Source organism: Trachemys scripta, chromosome 3 (assembly GCF_013100865.1).
Source record: "Trachemys scripta elegans isolate TJP31775 chromosome 3, CAS_Tse_1.0, whole genome shotgun sequence".
Lineage (NCBI taxonomy): Eukaryota > Metazoa > Chordata > Testudines > Emydidae > Trachemys > Trachemys scripta.
Genome location: NC_048300.1, coordinates 50,097,946 through 50,116,274, shown reverse-complemented (window position 1 = coordinate 50,116,274; position 18,329 = coordinate 50,097,946). Strand labels below are relative to the sequence as shown.

Genomic DNA, 18,329 nt, shown 5'->3' with positions numbered 1-18,329 from the left:
TCAGCCGAAGCGACAAAAAGTTGGGTTGATTTCCTGAAGGGTTTAGTCCTTTCAATATAGAATGCCAGGGCCCTGCAAACGTCCAGAGAATGCATCCTACGCTTCTTAGCGGAGGAGTGTGGCTTCGGATAGAAGACCGGGAGAAAGATGTCTTGAGACATGTGAAACTGGGAGACTACTTTAGGAAGGAATGCAGGGTGTGGCCTGAGCTGGACCTTGTCTTTGTAGAAGACAGTGTATGGAGGCTCTGATGTCAGTGCTCTGAGCGCCGAGACTTTCCTGGCTGATGTGATAGCCACTAGAAACGCGACCTTGTATGAAAGATATAACAGCGAGCACGAAGCCAGAGGCTCGAAAGGTGGCCCTGTGAGGACGGACAGGACCAAATTGAGGTCCCAAGCTGGGACTGGGTGACGAGTATGCCGGAACAGTCTTTCCAGGCCCTTGAGGAAGCGACTAACCAATGGGTTTGCAAAAACTGAGCTACCTCCCGCTCCAGGGTGGAACGTTGAGATAGCCGCTAAGTGGACTCGAACCGAAAAGGGGGAGAGTCCTAGTGGTCTCAGATGAAGCAAACAGTCCAGTATGAGAGGGATCGGGGTTAGCAAAGGAGCTGACCCTGCTGCTCAGCCCAGATGGACAAGTGCTTCCACTTGGACATGTACGTGGCCCTGGTGGAGGGTTTTCTACTATCGAGAAGCACCTGCCTGACCTGACGAGAGCATTGCATCTCCTCAGGGTTTAGTCATGGAGCATCCAGGCTGTGAGGTGGAGAGACTCTAGATTCGGGTGACGTAGGCGACCCCGATCCTGTGTGATCAAGTCTGGGAGCAGAGGCAGCCTGAGGGGCGCCCGTATGGACATGTGCAGGAGTGACGTGTACCAATGTTGGAGCAGCCAGGCCGGCGCTATCAGGATGACACGAGCGTGATCCCTGCGAACCTTGAGGATTACCCTGTGAACCATGGGAATCAGGGGAAAAGCGTAAAGTAGGCCGTCTTCCCAGGAGAGGAGGAAAGCGTCCGTCAGCGTCCCTGGACTGAGTCCCATGAGGGAGCAGAATTGCTGACACTTCCTGTTCTCTCTCGAGACAAACAGGTCTATCTGGGGATGGCCCAAGAGTTGGAAAATTGATAGCACTACATCCCGGCGGATAGACCACTCGTGACCGTGGAACGAGCAGCTGAGAGCGTTTGCCAGCCTGTTCTGCTTCCCCGGTAGGTAAGCTGCTGTCAGGTGAATTGTGTTCTGTACACAAAAGTCCCATAACGCGAGGGCTTCCCGGCACAGGGGAGAGGAGCGTGCACCACCCTGTTTGTTGATATAGAACATCGCTGGTGTGCTGTCCGTAAGGATGGAAACACACCTGCCTGCTAGGTGGGGTTTGAAGGTACTGCATGCCAGACGCACCGCTCGTAATTCCCTGATGTTGATGTGTAAAGAAAGGTCTTCTCTTGACCAAAGACTTTGGGTTCTGAGGTTCCCCAGATGCGCACCCCACCCCAGCTCCGATGTGTCCATTACCAGGGACAGAGAGGGCTGGGGGCTGAGAAAGGGTACTCCCATGCAGACCTCCTGTGGGTCGAGCCACCACTGGAGGGAATCCAGCACCGGTCGAGGGAGCGTTACTACAGAGTCTAGGGAGTCCCTGGCCGGCCGGTACACCTTCGCCAACCAGGACTGAAGTGGGCGCAGACTGAGCCTGGTGTGGCTCACCACATAGGTGCACGCCGCCATGTGACCCATTAACTTGAGGCAATTTCTTGCAGTAGTGGTCTGGTAACATTGGAGACCGAGAATAATGTTGGACATGGTCCGGAATCTGGACTCTGGGAGGTACGCTCTGGCGTGTGTCGAATCCAGGACCGCCCCTATAAATTCTATTCTTTGGATTGGAGATAATGTGGACTTGGCCTTGTTCAGTAGGAGGCTGAGCTCGAGAAAGGTCTTCCTGATGAAGACCACCTGAGCCTCCACCTGTTCCTTGGCACAGCCCTTGACGAGCCAATCTTCCAGGTAGGGAAAAACTTGAATTCCCTGCTTGCGCAGGAAGGCTGCCACGACTGCCATGCACTTCGTGAAGACCCTTGGGGCTGCTGACAGTCCGAAGGGTAGAACTGTAAACTGAAGATGGGTGTTGCCTACAACGAATCTGAGGTAATGCCTGTGCTGGGGAATTATTTCAATATGAAAGCATGCGTCCTTTAAGTCGAGAGCGGCATACCAGTCTCCTGGATCCATGGAAGGTATGATGGAGGATAGGGAGACCATGCGGAACTTGTGGCATCTAAACAAGTTTGTAAAAAAGCTCAAGTCCAGAATAGGTTTGAGGCCCCCTTTCGCTTTCGGTATTAGGAAATAGTGGGAATAGAAGCCCCTGCCCCTGAACCCTTGAGGAACTTCCTCCATTGCCCCTGCTGCAAGGAGGGACTGCACTTCCTGAATTAGAAGTTGCTCGTGAGAGGGGTCCCTGAGGGGGGCTGGTGGGGCGGGAGGGAGGAGAATTGGATAGAATATCCCCTCTCTACCATGCAGAGTACCCAACTGTCTGATGTGATTCGGGCCCAAGCACGATAGAAGGGGGACAGACGTGACAAAAAGGTAGGGTTGGACGGATCCAGAGTTGTGACCGGTAGATCGTCCCCGACCGTCCCATTAAAATGGGAGCCTAGGCCCCGGTAGTGGCCTTGGCTGAGCAGACGACGGGCCGGAGGGCTGTTGTTGCTGCCTCCTTCTGCCGGTCCTGGCCCGTCTGCGCAAAGCGTCTGTGTGGTTTTGAGGCTGGTACGGCCGCGGGGCCTGAGGCGGCCTGAACTGCCTACGTTGGGTAACTGGGGTGTGTAAGCCCAGCGATCAAAGGATAGCCCTCGAGTCCTTTAGACTATGCAGCCTCTTATCTGTTTTTTCAGAAAAGAGCATGGGCCCTTCGAAGGGGAGATCCTGGATGGTCTGTTGGACCTCATGTGGAAGGCCTGAGACCTGAAGCCAGGCTCCTTGCCTCATGACCAGCCCAGTCGCCAATGTGCATGAGGCTGCATCTGCCACATCCAAGGCTGCCTGGAGGGATGCTCGGGTAATTAATTTCCCTTCTTCAACTAGGGCTGAGAACTCGGTTCGCGATTCCTGAGGAAGGAGTTCAGTGAACCTAGACAGTGCCGAGCATGTGTTATGACCATATTGGCTCACTATAGCCTGTTGATTGGCTATCCACAACTACAGCCCCCCTATGGAGTACACCTTTCTCCCAAACAGATCCAACTTCTTGGCCTCCCTGTTTTTCGGTGTAGCCCCTTGGAACTCCTGACGCTCCCTTTGGTTGGCCGCATCGACCACTAGGGAGTCCGGCAGAGGGTGGGTATAAAGGTGTTCATGGCCCTTGGAGGGGACAAAATATCGCCTCTCTGTCCTCTTGGCCGTGGCGGCTAATGAGGCTGGTGTCTGCCATAAGGTGCGGGATGTGTCCGCAATAGTTTTTATCAGGGGCAGGGCTACCCTGGATGGACCCAACGGGGCCAGGATGTCGACCACCGGATCTGGATCCACCTCGATCTCCTCAGCTTGGATTGAGAGGCTCTGGGCTGCATGTGTAAGTAGCTGTTGGAGGACCCTGTTGTCCTCTAGGGCCGGTGCTCCTGAAGTACCCGCGACCACCTCATCCGGAAAGGAAGAGGAGATCACCTGCAAAGGGCCTTCCTCTATACCCTCGGCTCCAGTAGGGGCTTGCGGCACACGGTACTCTGTTTGCGTGGCCAGTGCGGGTGCAGGGTGCGGCACCGCGGCCGGTACCGGGGTCGACACCAAACGACTAGGTGTGCTGGGCGGTGCCTGCGGCGTCAGAACCATGGTCCCCGCCGGTGCTGGTGCCTGACTAGGCAGTGCCGGGGTCTGTTGTGGCACACTCCTGTCAGACGGTGGTGCCGGTGGTGGAGGCATTTGAGCCGGAGCCATCGACGTCGATGAAACTGATGCTGTCATAACTATAAAGGGAAGGAACAGGAGTACTTGTGGCACCTTAGAGACTAACAAATTTATTAGAGCATAAGCTTTCATGGACTACAGCCCACTTCTTCGGATGCACATAAAGTGGAATAAATATTGAGGAGATATATATACACACATACAGAGAGCATGAACAGGTGGGAGTTGTCTTACCAACTCTGAGAGGCCAATTAAGTAAGAGAAAAAAAACTTCTGAAGTGATAATCGAGATAGCCCAGTACAGACAGTTTGATAAGAAGTGTGAGAATACTTACAAGGGGAGATAGAGACAATGGTTGTAATGGCTCAGCCATTCCCAGTCCTTATTCAATCCTGAGTTGATTGTGTCTAGTTTGCATAACGATTCCAGCTCAGCAGTCTCTCATTGGAGTCTGTTTTTGAAGTTTTTCTGTTGTAAGATAGCCACCCGCAGGTCTTACATTGAATGGCCAGACAGGTTAAAGTGTTCTCCCACTGGTTTTTGAATATTATGATTCCTGATGTCAGATTTGTGTCCATTAATTCTTTTGCGTAGAGACTGTCCGGTTTGGCCAATGTACATGGCAGAGGGGCATTGCTGGCACATGATGGCATATATCACATTGGTAGATGTGCAGGTGAACGAGCCCCTGATAGTATGGCTGATGTGATTAGGTCCTATGATGATGTCACTTGAATAGATATGTAGACAGAGTTGGCATTGGGCTTTGTTACAAGGATAGGTTCCTGGGTCAGTGGTTTTGTTCAGTGATGTGTGGTTGCTGGTGAGTATTTGCTTTAGGTTGGGGGGTTGTCTGTAAGCGAGGACAGGTCTGTCTCCCAAGATCCGTGAGAGTAAAGGAAGGGTAACAGCTCTCCTGTGTACAGTACTATAAAATCCCTCCTGGACAGAGACTCCAAAATCATTTTACCTGTAAAGGGTTAAGAAGCTCAGGTAACCTGGCTGACACCTGACCCAAAGGACCAATAAGGGGACAAGATACTTTCAAATCTTGTGGGGGGGGGGGAGAGAAGGCTTTTGTTTGTGCTCTTTGTTTGGGAAGTTGTTAGCTCTTGGGACTAAGAGGGACCAGACATCAATCCAGGTTCTCCCAATCTTTCTGAACAAGTCTCTCATATTTCGAACTTGTAAGTAAACAACCAGGCAAGGCGTGTTAGTTTATCTTTGTTTTCTCAACTTGTAAATGTACCTTTTGCTAGAGTGTTTATCTCTGTTTGCTGTACTTTGAACCTAAGGCTAGAGGGGGGGTCCTCTGAGCTCTTTAAGTTTGATTACCCTGTAAAGTTATTTTTCCATCCTGATTTTACAGAGATGATTTTTACCTTTTTCTTTAATTAAAAGCCTTCGTTTTAAGGACCTGATTGATTTTTCCTTGTTTTTAGATCCAAGGGGGTTGGATCTTGATCCACCAGGAGTTGGTGGGAGGAAGGAGGGGGGATGGTTAATTTCTCCTTGTTTTAAGATCCAAGGGGTTTGGATCTGTATTCACCAGGGAATTGGTAAAGAGTCTCTCAAGGCTACCCAGGGAATGGAATTAGCTTTGGGAGTGGTGGCAGCAGACCAGATCTAAGCTGGTAGTTAAGCTTAGAAGTTTTCATGCAGGCCCCCACATTTGTACCCTAAAGTTCAGAGTGGGGAAGCAGCCTTGACAGATGTGGACCTTGCGCGGGGCCCGTACACCTGTCCCACGGACTGATGGTAGGCCCAGGGAGTCCAGAACAGCCACTGGGGGGGCGGTTGCCACTGCCGTTGCCACTGCTGCGGATAAGGCTGGAGGCTCACCTGCAAGGTCGACCGCCTGCTCCTCCATCTACTGGAGCGGTACGACTCCGCCTCGGAGTCTGAGGTCTCCGAATAGGAGGACCTAAGGGGAGCAGTACCCACCGTCGCTGGAGAGCGGTGCCACTGGGCTGGAGAATGTTCTCTCTGCTCTGGTGCCGTTGGGATGGCGCGGTGCGGGGACCACGGCGACAACATAGCCGGCTTGCCCATGATTGTATAGAGGGCCGGGCCATGGTCGGAGGCTCTTTCCCCCGATGCGGTGATGCCGGCACCGGGAGGCTTAGTAAGTCCGAGGCTGCCTCGAATGCCTCCCAGCGTTGATGGGAAGCGCACTTCCTCGACGAGGTCCGGGGATGTAGGTCTGTCCGGACTAGACCGTACCCTCTCCGGGGCGGGAGTCAACGGAGTAGCTGAATGAGTCTGTAGCATGACCTGTCTCGCAGCACTCGTGGATGACGCCGGCCCTTTAGGGTCCTGGTGGCGTGAACATCCCCTCACCGGCCTCTTTTTTTTAACCGGCACCGGGGATGGTGAATGGTGCCTCACTGATGCCGATTTCCTATTGCCAACTCTCTCCGGTGCCGGGGTTTTGAGGTTTTGGCCTCATGACGTATTACCAGTGCCGGGGCGCTGCGCAGCGAGGATGAAGTACTGGGCACCAGGTCGGCCGGCCCAGAGTCCGAATGAGGCCGCAGGGCCGCTTCCATTAGCAATACCTTGAGCCTTTGCTTTCTGTCTTTGAGAGTCCTGGGGCGAAATGCTGTGCAGTGCACCTGTCTCTTTGGTGGTTCTCCCCGAGGCACCATAGGCAAGAAGAGTGAGGGTCACTCTTCAGCATGAACTTCCCACAGTCCTTGCAGAGTTTAAACCCTGGGGACCCGGGCATGCCCCAGCAGGGCAACGAGTACGTTGGGGAAACCCCCCAACATCTATCTATCTATACTAACTCTAAAACTAACTGAACTATTTACAAGAAGAAAACGGGACACTGCCAAGATTGCTAAAGAACAAGCGAAGTTCCAGCTAGCCGTCACCGGTTGTAAGAAGGAACTGAGGGGGTGGAGGGTCGGCGGGCCCCTATATACGGCGCCATGAAGGCGCCACTCCAGGGGGTGCCGAAGCCGACCCTACGGACGCTGCTATGGTAAAATCTTCCGGCTGGCGTGCACAGGCGTGCACACACCTGCTTGGAATGGACATGAACAATCACTCAAAGAAGAACCAGAAGAATCCTAACCTGTTTTTTTGCTGTTTCTTGGAACTCCAAAAGAAATAAATGTTTTAAATTTAAAAATAAATAGGTAAAAACAAGGGTTGCCTAAGCAGAGAATTTGTATAAAAAAGTTTGTTTAAAATGTGTTTAAAACCTAATTAGTATTAATAGAGTTCCCTGAGATATTTGTAAAAAAACTGCTACAAAATCAACTACAAATGAATTCCACATATCCTCTGTGCTCATGATAAGCAGCCTCACTGTCCACATGTATATTCTGCAATCTATAAAATACAATTCTGAAAATGCAATGTAGTTGTAAGCCGTGTTGGTCCCAGGATATTAGATAGACAAGATGGGTGAGGTAATATCTTTTATTGACCAACTTCTGTGGGTGAGAGAGACAAGCTTTCGAGCTTACACAGAGCTCTTCTTCAGGTCTGCTAAATACAAGATGGAATAGATTGTTTCATGGGACCATTTGAGATGAAGTGGTTCATTAACACCCCTCTAATCTCCTTGTTATTTTTGCTGATACAGACTAACACGGCTACCCCTCTGAAACCTATAGTCAGAGGGGGAAGCAAGGGAGGGAGGGGGAAAGGCACCTGGGGGGTTACCGATGGTTCTAGTAAGCCATAAATCCAGTGTCTCTATTCAGGCCATGATTTTTAGTGTCTAGCAAAGTAATGCACTAAATGCACTAAAGTGCCCCAACAACAACTATGTGGATGAAACCAGACAATTACTACCCTCTTGAATGAACTCACACAGGAAAATGATAAAAGACAAAAACACCATATCACCTGTGGGTGAATACTTTTCACGAAGCGATCACTCTACATCTGACCTATCAATCCTCAGTCTCAAAAGAAACCTGCAGAACATGTTCAAAAAATGAGCCTGGGAGCTTAAATTTATAACTTTGCTAGATACTAAAAATCATGGACTCAATGGAGCCCCAGGAATTATGGCTTATTACAACAATCTATAACCCACTAACAATGCCTCCCCAGCTGCCTTTCCCCCTCTCTCCGCCCCCCCCCATAACTGAAGGGGTATTAATGGTCAACTTCACATGGAATAGTCCCTTGAACTATGTGTTGACTAATGCTAAACAATCTGTTCCACCTTGTATTTAGCTGTGTTGCTCTGAGTAGGTTTCCCAGACCTGAAGAAGAGCTCTGTGCAAGTCAAATGCTTGTCTCTCTAACCAACAGAAGTTGGTCCAATAAAAGATATTACCTCTTGTCTCTCTAATTCTGAAAATGATATTTTACCTGTTGTGACAGCTGATTGCAAGCCAACTGGTAAAGATTGACCAATTTCCCAGAGAGCGACTTTGCTGATTTGAAACCTTCTGAAAATAACATTACTTCAGCAATGAGTTGATAATCTGGTACCATCATTGAGACAGGTCGAAACAGAGATTTTAAATTGTCTGGGAGTTCTACTCGGCCTTTGTACCTGGTGAAGAAGAAGAAGAAAATGACTCAAGCCTTCAAAAGTTACATCTGTACTAATTATCTGGGAGTTAGAATAGTAAGAAACTAAAGAATGATTTCTCAAACACAAAAAAAGTTATAGTATAGTATTCTATTTTGGTATTATCCTAAGGGAATTAAATAGTGAAGTTTTGTTGCTTACATCAACACATTTTAATTAGTCCACAGCAGATAATTTACTTTAGGATTGCCAGGTTATAACAATTTCCCTTAAGTTTAGATGTTTTGAATACATACAAATGCATACATGCACAACCATTAGTTTTAGTATAAAAACAGGCAGGAGATAATTAATTATCTACAGATATGTTTCCAATCTCTTTTAGAAGAGTGTAAGACCAATGCAGATTCAGACACCTCACATGCAGACACACCCCTAACTTTTATTCTATGGAGCAATATAATCACTGTACATTTGCCTCTTCTGGAATTGTGAGATTTCCTAGGGCTTTTCTCTGTGCCCTATTCTCTCTTGTCCATACGTGCACAAAGTTACACTCTATGGATGGGCAGTCATGAAACCTATATCGCTGTTGTCCCCAGGAGTAGCAGACAATTCTATCTGGTCCTTGTCGTCTATCAGCTTTGTGTCTTCCTTCCAAGTTTCACTGGGCCCAAGTTCCTGCATTGGTTTGGGGTTAGCGGGGCATTTAACACTACAGACTTACCACCACTGGGCCCAGTGCGGGGCACCTGTCTCCTATCCTGTCCAACGACCCATTAAGTATCTGGGCATTAGCCTTTAGGCAATAATCTGCAGCTGTGCTTTGGGGGCAGGGAGCACTCGTGGCACGAATACTAACAGTAGGCTTCTAACCAAGCCCAAAGAACTCTCCAGTGGAAGAGGAGGTTGAGGCAGGGATGTGTGTACAGGTGTGTTAATTATTTTATATAGATCTGTGTTTTTCTCATGTTACTAAGTAAAGAGAAAATATGTAATAGAATCCTGTGCAAAGTCTATCTATTGGCTGGCTTTCACTATCATGTACCCCTGAAGAGGAAAACTAAGCCAGAAGACTCGCACCTTTGCTGGCATTCTAGGGAATGTGCAAAAGCTGCTATAGAGGCTTGAGGGAAATGACACTAAATTTTCAGGGCCTAGACAACTGGGGCATCAGGGGCCCCACTGACAAAAGGTGTGTCAGACCTGAGATCTGCACCTGGAGTGTGTACCCGAACCCACAACTGGGACTAAACTCTGTCCAGCCCCAGCAAGCTAAAGACAAGCTGGATTCAACATTTAGGTTTCCTCACAGCAGTCTAGTGAGTGTCCAACAGTGGGAACTCAACCAGATCTGTGACAATATAGAAAGAGCATTGAAGTGGAGAAGAATACCAAACTAGCTGCTAGGAAGGTGACTTGAGAGAAAAGCAGACAATAAGAGGAGAGGTAAGCAAAAATAAGATCTGAGAAGTACAGACACAGAAGGCTAAAAAGGAGGACAAGCAGCTCAGATTTGAGGTGGTAAGTGATTGGAACCCAATATGCAGGGATTGAAACATGGGAGTGTCAACAATAGTGGCCAAAGAGGAAGATAATTGTGGCAGCAGTGTCTTGAATAGATTGCAGGGATGCAAGGGGACAAGCCAGGGAGCCCATGGAGTAAACAGGAGTAAGTCAATTACTTCTTTGTCAAGGTCCAATTTTTATGGTCAAGATAAAGTCAAGGTCCAGACTCCAGAGAAAATAATAATAATAAATAAATAAATAAATAAAATATTTCTGGTTCTGTTCAAAAGTATCTGGCAGTCCAGATTTGGCCCACAGCCTGCATATTGACGATCCCTGGGGTTTTAGTAGCTGAGACAAGTGGTTACCAAAGCATAGACTAGGGTTTAAGGATGATGAAGAAAAAACAGATTTTCAGAGATTTCATAAAGGAAGAATCACATGACTTGCAGAGGAGGCATATACTACTATATATTATAAACCCATTTGACAGGGGAAAAGTTACATATGTTATGACTATAAAGAGGGAGAGGGAAATGGGGAGGCAAGAAATGATGAATTCATGACTTAGAAGGTACACAAAATATATTGAGGAAAAATATAGTGTACTATTTTATAGGAAAAATAATTTGTTCTCTTAATTTTGAGCAAATATGTTAGAAAGCAACATGCTGAGCCTTAAGGGACAGATTATGACCATAAATTAGGAAAAACAGTCTCATCATTCCTTTTGGATCCTAGAGCATGTTACAGAAAAAAGAGAGTAACTCTTTAGTTACTAAATGGACAAATATTCGAACTGATCTGGAAGATAAACTAATGCCAAAAAGCAGCCTACAGATTAATCTGTATGAGCACCAAAGGGGAATTTTGAAGCTCATGCTTCGGCATTCTCAAACAAGTCTAGCTTTTCTTGTCACTTACCCAGGATTCATGGTAATAAAGATTCCACAGGATGTATTGATACGGATTTCTTTTCCTTCCAGCACAAATCTATGTTATAAAGCACATTATTAATCATTTACCAAAAAAAAAGTGAAAAAAATAAAAATGTTTTCTGCACATTTAAATTGGATAATAATATAATGTTAATACAAATATTAAAAAGACACAGAAGTCCTTAAATGCATAAAAGCAAAGCAAAATTATGAGGGAGAGGGAGTAGACAAACAAAGATAAATGACTGTGGGACAAATCTTGAACAAAGTGCAAAGCACAAGTAAATGGGCCTTTCACAGAGAATCTCTGTGAGGGTGAAAATTCTCCATTGTAGGGAAGGAAAGGCCAGTGCATCTATTACTGCAGTCTATGGCCTATAGTAATGACTGTAGCCTCTACATTCAGGCATACATACCATAAGTATTTTGGTCAGTGGATTTACACAGTCAAGGGCCTGGTCACACCACAACTCTCCTGTTACGCACCTGGCTCAAACATCCCCCTCCACACTGCTCCAGAAAGAGCCGCTACCAAGCACTGCTATAGTGAGGGTACAATGTCCTCCTCTTGTGCAACCCCTACACAGTTTCCTCTTCCCCACTCACATGTAGCAGAAACTAAGTGATTCAAGTGCATTTAGGGCATTTACCTATGGAGGGGATGATGGCATGATTTAGCTTTCTGTTTCCTTTTTGGGAGTGTGGGGAAGCCAAACAGATATTTAGGTTTTCTGTGTTTGTTGCTAGCAGAACTTGTCCTCTGAACAAGGTATACAAGGATTTCCCTCTGCCCCATACTCTGCTCACTCAATCATAATATAAGCTAACCCCTTCAAGGTAAACCGTACAATAGTTTGAGGCACAATTGTAACATTGTTCTTAGCAAAACAAAAAACAAACAAACAAACAAAAAACCTTGCCCAGACTGCTTAAGAGAAACCATCTTAACCCTGCTAGGAATGTTTAAATCTGGTTATCATCAGCACAGGATCAACCATAGTGTGGAACAGGTATAAGAAATTCAAATACCTTTCTAGACCTAAAGCAGTAAATTGCCAGTTCTATAAGGCACTATTACTTGCAAAAGAACTAAGGAAATGAAAACTAATACCTGATAACATGTCTATCTTTGGCTGCCTTGATTGTCTGAATTTGTGAAGCAATTACAGACAGAACTTCTATATCTATGCGATTGAACTCATCAAAACAACACCATGTTCCAGACTGAACTAGTCCACAGAAGAATTTTCCCATCATCTTAAGAAAAAAAAACAGAAAAAAAGAACAGAAATTAGTATTAATTGCTGAAGCTTTAGATGATTTTTGTAATACTGATTCTTGAAAAACTGCAATGTCCTTTAATCACAAGAGCGTGAGAGAAAAAAGAGAAAGAAATCATCTGATTTACTCAAGGGAGCAGAAAATTAGATAAAACATATTCTCTGATCCTAATCTAAACAGATTCTGGATCTAGATTTGCACACAGCTCCCCGACCCGATCTCTAAATTTAACTATCTTCACTTTTCCTTTAAAAAAAAAAACCTTGTATTATTATCATAATCACAGTTTTCAACCCAGAAATGTACTATAGCTGTAGGATAGAACTAAGAGAACTAAGCTAAATTCTAATAGGTTAGACACAGTCTAAAAAAAATCAGATATCAACAGAGAAGTTCTAAATTATTATTTAGATATGTTCCTTAGCAATTTATACCACTCTGTTAGTGAATTAAAAAGCCAAAAGAGCAAATGGCACTGGCAGTCTTATCTTTATACCCGCAGTAAGTAGTGGATGAGCCTTGTTATTGTATTGGGGAATTACATTTATTCTGCTTTGCAGTACTATTCTGCCAAGTTATTTCAGATAAAGAATATAACATGCCTTACCTGATAATCCAAACCTTCAAAACAATTAAAAACCACACAGAGTTTTCCCATGGCCTAAGGGAAAGAATACCGTTTTAGAGCAGATATGACACATTTCTTGAAACATTAAAATAACAGCGTATGAATAAGGTCATCCCCATAGACATAAAAATTGTTGAAAGCATATTTTTGAAGGATTGTTTTTGATGGACAAATTTTTACAAGTGATTCTAAAAGGAGAGAAGTAACCTCACTGTAGGTCTGATTCACACTTTACATTTCTAAATCATCACTCTTCATATTTACAATTAGGGCAGTATTCCCAACGTTTGAAAGTTGAGCCCCCTTTAAGGAAAATTAAACAAACTTTTGTGTTCCCCTGCAACCATTCCGCATTTATTAAAGGCCTCCTTCTCTTAGGTTATGCCTACACTGCAAAGCAAAAACTAACTAACAAACAAACATACATAAACCTAGTGAGTTCCTAACTCAGGTTAGCTAACACAGGTTTAAAATAACAGTGAAGACACAGCAACTCAACTTTTAGCAGCTCAAGTTCAACTCCAGGCTGCCCTACAAACCTTAACTCAAGTTGCTAAACTGAGCTAAAAGCAGAGTTGCCATGTCTTTGCACACCTTTTCTTTTGCAACATAGAGATAATTTTAATGTAAACATTTTCCATACCTCTTCTTCCCCATCAACTTGTGGGGGAGGGGACAGGCACAATCTATACTTTGGGAAACACTGGAATAAACTGTGGAAATTTTAATAGTATGATACTTCCTCTCCTTTTATACATGCGTCAAAGAACAGTGAAATAGTTAATAATGTTGACATTTAGGCTACACCTGTACTAGGAGCTAGGGGTGAGTCCCAGCTTGCATACACATACTTGTGCTAGCTCTCATTGAGCTAATGCGAATATAAATAGTAATGTAGCCGCAGTAGCACAGGTACCAGCAGCGGTGGCATGGCTCAGCTGTGCCAAGCACAAACCTGCCCGACAGTAGTGAGTATGTACGTTCATCCTGAATCAGGACAAAATTTCATAATGTGACTTTCTAAAAAAAACCTTTTTATTAGGGCAAAGTTACAATAAAATGTTAACTAACATACAACATCATACATTACTTATTACTTATTCAAGATCAGGATAATATTCAAAGAACCCTGGGAGAAAGGATTTTCAAAAAACAAAGCATTTTGGAATTTTTTGGCTTTCCAGCTGTCCATCTGAAAAACTCATGTCAATTTAACTGACAATAGCCTTCCATACTGGCTGCCAGAGAAGCAAAGAACTGGGGTGATTAGCCTCCCTTCCACCCCCAAGACCAGTTCCAGGCTGGAGAGGCAGAGAGCTGGAGTGCTCAGCTTCTCCAGCTGCAGAACTAGGGTATGCTCAGCCTCCCCACCTCTCCCAACTCTGTTATGTCTCTTTGGTCCCAGAGCTGGGGGGAGGCAGGGAGGCTGAGTGCCTGTTCTCTGCTTCTACAGCCCTAGAGCTGGCAGGGAGGCTAAGACAGAGTCAGGGCATCCTGGGCAGCCCTTGGGGAAAGTTTTTGTCAATTTCACATCCTTTAAGATGAGGGCAGCATTCTATTCAGTTTTACTAGATTGCATATGACATACGTCTTTTGCAAATACAGAAAAAGAAACACACACAATTTAAAACAGCAGCAATATCCATATAATATATTAAAATGTCAATCAGAACTTAATAAAAACTCTCTTCTTTGGTACAATGCTAATAGGGCAAAAATTGTATTGATTTAATTACTATTGTGGACTGAGAAAATACTAAAATCATTATCTTTTGAGATGATGATAAAAAAAATCTTTTTTTTTTTTTTTTAAAACAAAAGAGGTAAAGTTCAGCTTGCTTTCAGCAGCTGGAAAGTTCTACAACCCAAAATCCTATAATCTTTCTATAATGAGGTAGATCTTCCAAAGCTCCAGATTTACATGGGCAAAAAAGAAGATGTGAAGGACCTTTTTCATATCTACCTTTAAGGATAGGAGTTTCCATGATCTGGAATTTTAACAGAATATGTATCTTACATAAATGAGGATTTGATAATTAATTCAAATATAGTTAAAAACATGGGCAATCTTCAAAGTAGAAAACCCAAAGGCAAAGTTAAAATCATAGCCATATCTTCTTGTTGGGTAATATCTGTCACTCTGAGTTGATTACATTGGTTAAAACATATTGACAGGAAGTAACAGAAAAAACGAACCTAACTATAATAATATGGATGGTCTTATACCATGAAAATAAGGAGTACCCAGGGTTGTTCCTCCACCTCCTAAAGGCAAATACAAGGCAATCTATAATTTGGAAGAGTATAGATCTTAGATCAAAATGTAAGAAAAGCTATACAAATTCTGCTACTTTCAGAAAAACCACCCATCTCGGCATGTAAAAATGAGGCAGGGGTAGAAACTGGGAGAATTAAAAGTCTCCTCAAAAAATACTAAGGCTGAAATTTGGCCTCTACACCAAACTTCAGCCCCTTAGAGCATCTGCAATATTATTTTAGCATTGAAAATTCTTAGCACAGGGCAGAACTTAAAAAAGTCTTTTCGGTGTTTTCTTCTCTTGATACTGTATTTGTTGGGGGACCTATTCAAGCATTAAATCTCGACCTAAATCTCCCGAAATAATCAGCTGAGCCATTGGGAACTGAAGACCTATCATACCAATTTACTCATCCAAGCACCCCCACTATGACTCAGAATAAAATGTGGAAGATAAACATTTAATAAGAAAATTTGGACATCAGGAAATTTAAAAAATAGCTTGAATGTCCTGACACTTTGATTCCAAAAGTAAAATCTGGCACCGGAGAAGGATAATGGCGTTTTCTCTCTGACTCCCTCTGGCAGGGGGATACTGTCAAGTCTGGTGGTATGCTCCTGGACAGTGTGGAGTCTGAACCCCCATGTATTGAGCAGCTGGATTTTAAGGGGCATGCAAAGCAGCTTCCAGTCTGGAAGCCTTACCTCCCTAGAAAACTTAGCTCTGGTCTTAAACCCCCTGCAGATAGGACACTTATACCTAATGTGTCTTTCTCCCAAAATGTTTAAAAAACAGAAGTGAGAATCACTGAATAGAATAGAATTTCTACAGCCAGAACAGGTTTATGCCCTGGGACTTAGGCATGCCCAGTACCGAAATCAAAAGCAGGGGTGAAAGTAACTTAAAGGACTTACTGGTATGCCGGAGTCCTGAGCGAGGGCATAGCCTCAACCAGAAGAGGCGTGGCCTTTCAAGATTTAAAGGCCTTGGGGCTCCGGCTGTGGCTACCAGCTGCAGAAGTGACTGGGAGTCCTGGGGCTCATGGGTGAATTAAAGGGCCCAGGGCTCTGGCCGCTGCGGCGCTCCGGGCCCTGTAAATCACAGCTGAAGCCCTGCCGCCGCTACCCTGGAGTGGCAGGGCTCGGGCGGGTATTGAAAGGGCCCGGTGCTCCTGCCACTGTGGGGAGCCCCGGGCCCTTTAAATCCCTGCCGGAGCCCCAGGGATTTAAAGGGCCCAGGGCGCCTGCAACTGCAGGGAGCCCCAGGCCCTTTAAATCCCCACCCGAGCCCAGCTGTAGGAGCCCCGGGCCTCCGACAGCGATTTAAAGGGCCAGAGGCTCTGGCCACTGCGGGGAGCCCCGGGCCCTCTAAAGTGCTGCCGGAGTTCCGGCAGCGGGGCTGGGGCGGCACTTTAAAGGGCCCGGGGCTCCCTGCAGTGGCTGGAGCCCTGGGCCCTTTAAATCACTGCCAGAGAAGCCGGTCCAGTCCAGCATGGCGTACCAGCTCTTGCCAGTATGCCGTATTGTACCAGCTTACTTTCACCTCTGCTCAAAAGCAAACAAAAACCAGCAAAAACATTTTTTAAAATACAAGTATCATTATAATTAGACTAAACTAACTATATACATACAGTATATATTTTTTTTTGTAGAAAAAATTCTCTGATAAGAGAAAGGGAAAAGAGTGTGACAAAGACTTATGCTCTGATTACCAGCTACAAGTAGGAAGAAGGAACCAAGGAGGGTAGGGGTATTTGTGCCTCTTTATAACTTCAGCGGGAAGTACAAGAATGCTGAGGGCACATGCGCTGCCCTAATGGTGCAATTATGGGGAAAATATCTCTGGTTCGATGCATTGGCATGCACACACTTGAACTGAAATGGTCACATATAAGCCCTTGTAGAATAATAATCTATTACAATATATTCACTATAATTTGTTTTTTATTCTACATGCAGTGTGTAAAATTCAGCCTATATACCTGGGTCCAGCTCCACAAGCCTATGAAATTACACTAGGACTGAATGTGGCCTAATACCCAAAAGTGTTTTATAGTGACTCAATTATAAACTCAAGAAGAACAGGAGTACTTGTGGCACCTTAGAGACTAACAGATTTATTAGAGCATAAGCTTTCGTGGACTACAGCCCACTTCTTCGGANACAAGTGTGCTCCATCATTCTCCTTCCTACTCAGCACTTGTTTTGGATGTCACTCACTTCTGCTCCCTCTGGCTGGAACTCTTCCCTTTATCCATACCAATTGCTTTGGCATTTTCAGTTTCACCGTAAAACAAATAATTTTCTTGAGTTTATAATGACAGGTTTCAGAGTAGCAGCTGTGTTAGTCTGTATCCGCAAAAAGAACAGGAGTACTTGTGGCACCTTAGAGACTAACAGATTTATTAGAGCATAAGCTTTCGTGGACTACAGCCCACTTCTTCGGATGCATACCGAAGTGGGCTGTAGTCCACGAAAGCTTATGCTCTAATAAATCTGTTAGTCTCTAAGGTGCCACAAGTACTCCTGTTCTTTTTGCGGATACAGACTAACACAGCTGCTACTCTGAAACCTGTCATTATAAACTCAAGAAAATTATTTGTTTTACGGTGAAACTGAAAATGCCAAAGCAATTGGTATGGATAAAGGGAAGAGTTCCAGCCAGAGGGAGCAGAAGTGAGTGACATCCAAAACAAGTGCTGAGTAGGAAGGAGAATGATGGAGCACACTTGTTACATTTTGAAAATTAGGAGGGCAATTTGAAATTAGAATTGAACACATTAAGTGCAGTTTTCCCATTCTCTGTCTTCCATAATCTCAGTCACTACTTCCATTGGTAGAAAGCCACTCTACCACAGCATTTTCCTTTTATTAAAGAAAGAAAATTACATATGTGGCTCAGCTGGTACCCAGAGCTTTACAGCAGGGGGACATGACATCTTTCTCTGACCAGCCACTTGGTCTAATCCTGGGTTGCCTGCAAGGCATCTCTATGCACACCCAACATGTCTCTGTGCTAATCCCATCTTTATTTTTTAAATCAGATGTGAGAATCTGCATTGTGAGATTTCCCATTTGCTATACTAATTACTTGTTCTGAAATAGTTATGTAATTCATTCAGCTATTTTAAATTAATGCATCTGATTACCTTATATACTCTCTTTTATTACTTATATACATATAATTTACCATTTAAAAGAGGGCTTTCTTTCTTTTTCATTTCAGTAGACAGCTACTGTAATGGTTGACCATACACATGGAGAATAAAAAGATAGATATGAGAAAATAAGACCCG

At 44.9% G+C, this 18,329-nt stretch overlaps 1 protein-coding gene across 1 annotated transcript in view; it reads right to left on the bottom strand.

Moving 5' to 3' along the window:
- The window catches only part of DNAH14 (dynein axonemal heavy chain 14), a 499,756-nt gene that overhangs the window by 286,568 nt on the left and 194,859 nt on the right, over nt 1–18,329 (bottom strand). The window contains exons 32-35 of the mRNA XM_034764559.1: nt 12,756–12,809; nt 11,979–12,124; nt 10,854–10,922; nt 8,255–8,441 (exon numbers count right to left, since the gene is read on the bottom strand). Of these exons, the coding sequence (XP_034620450.1) occupies nt 8,255–8,441; nt 10,854–10,922; nt 11,979–12,124; nt 12,756–12,809 (456 nt within the window). The remainder of the gene's footprint in view (nt 1–8,254; nt 8,442–10,853; nt 10,923–11,978; nt 12,125–12,755; nt 12,810–18,329) is intronic.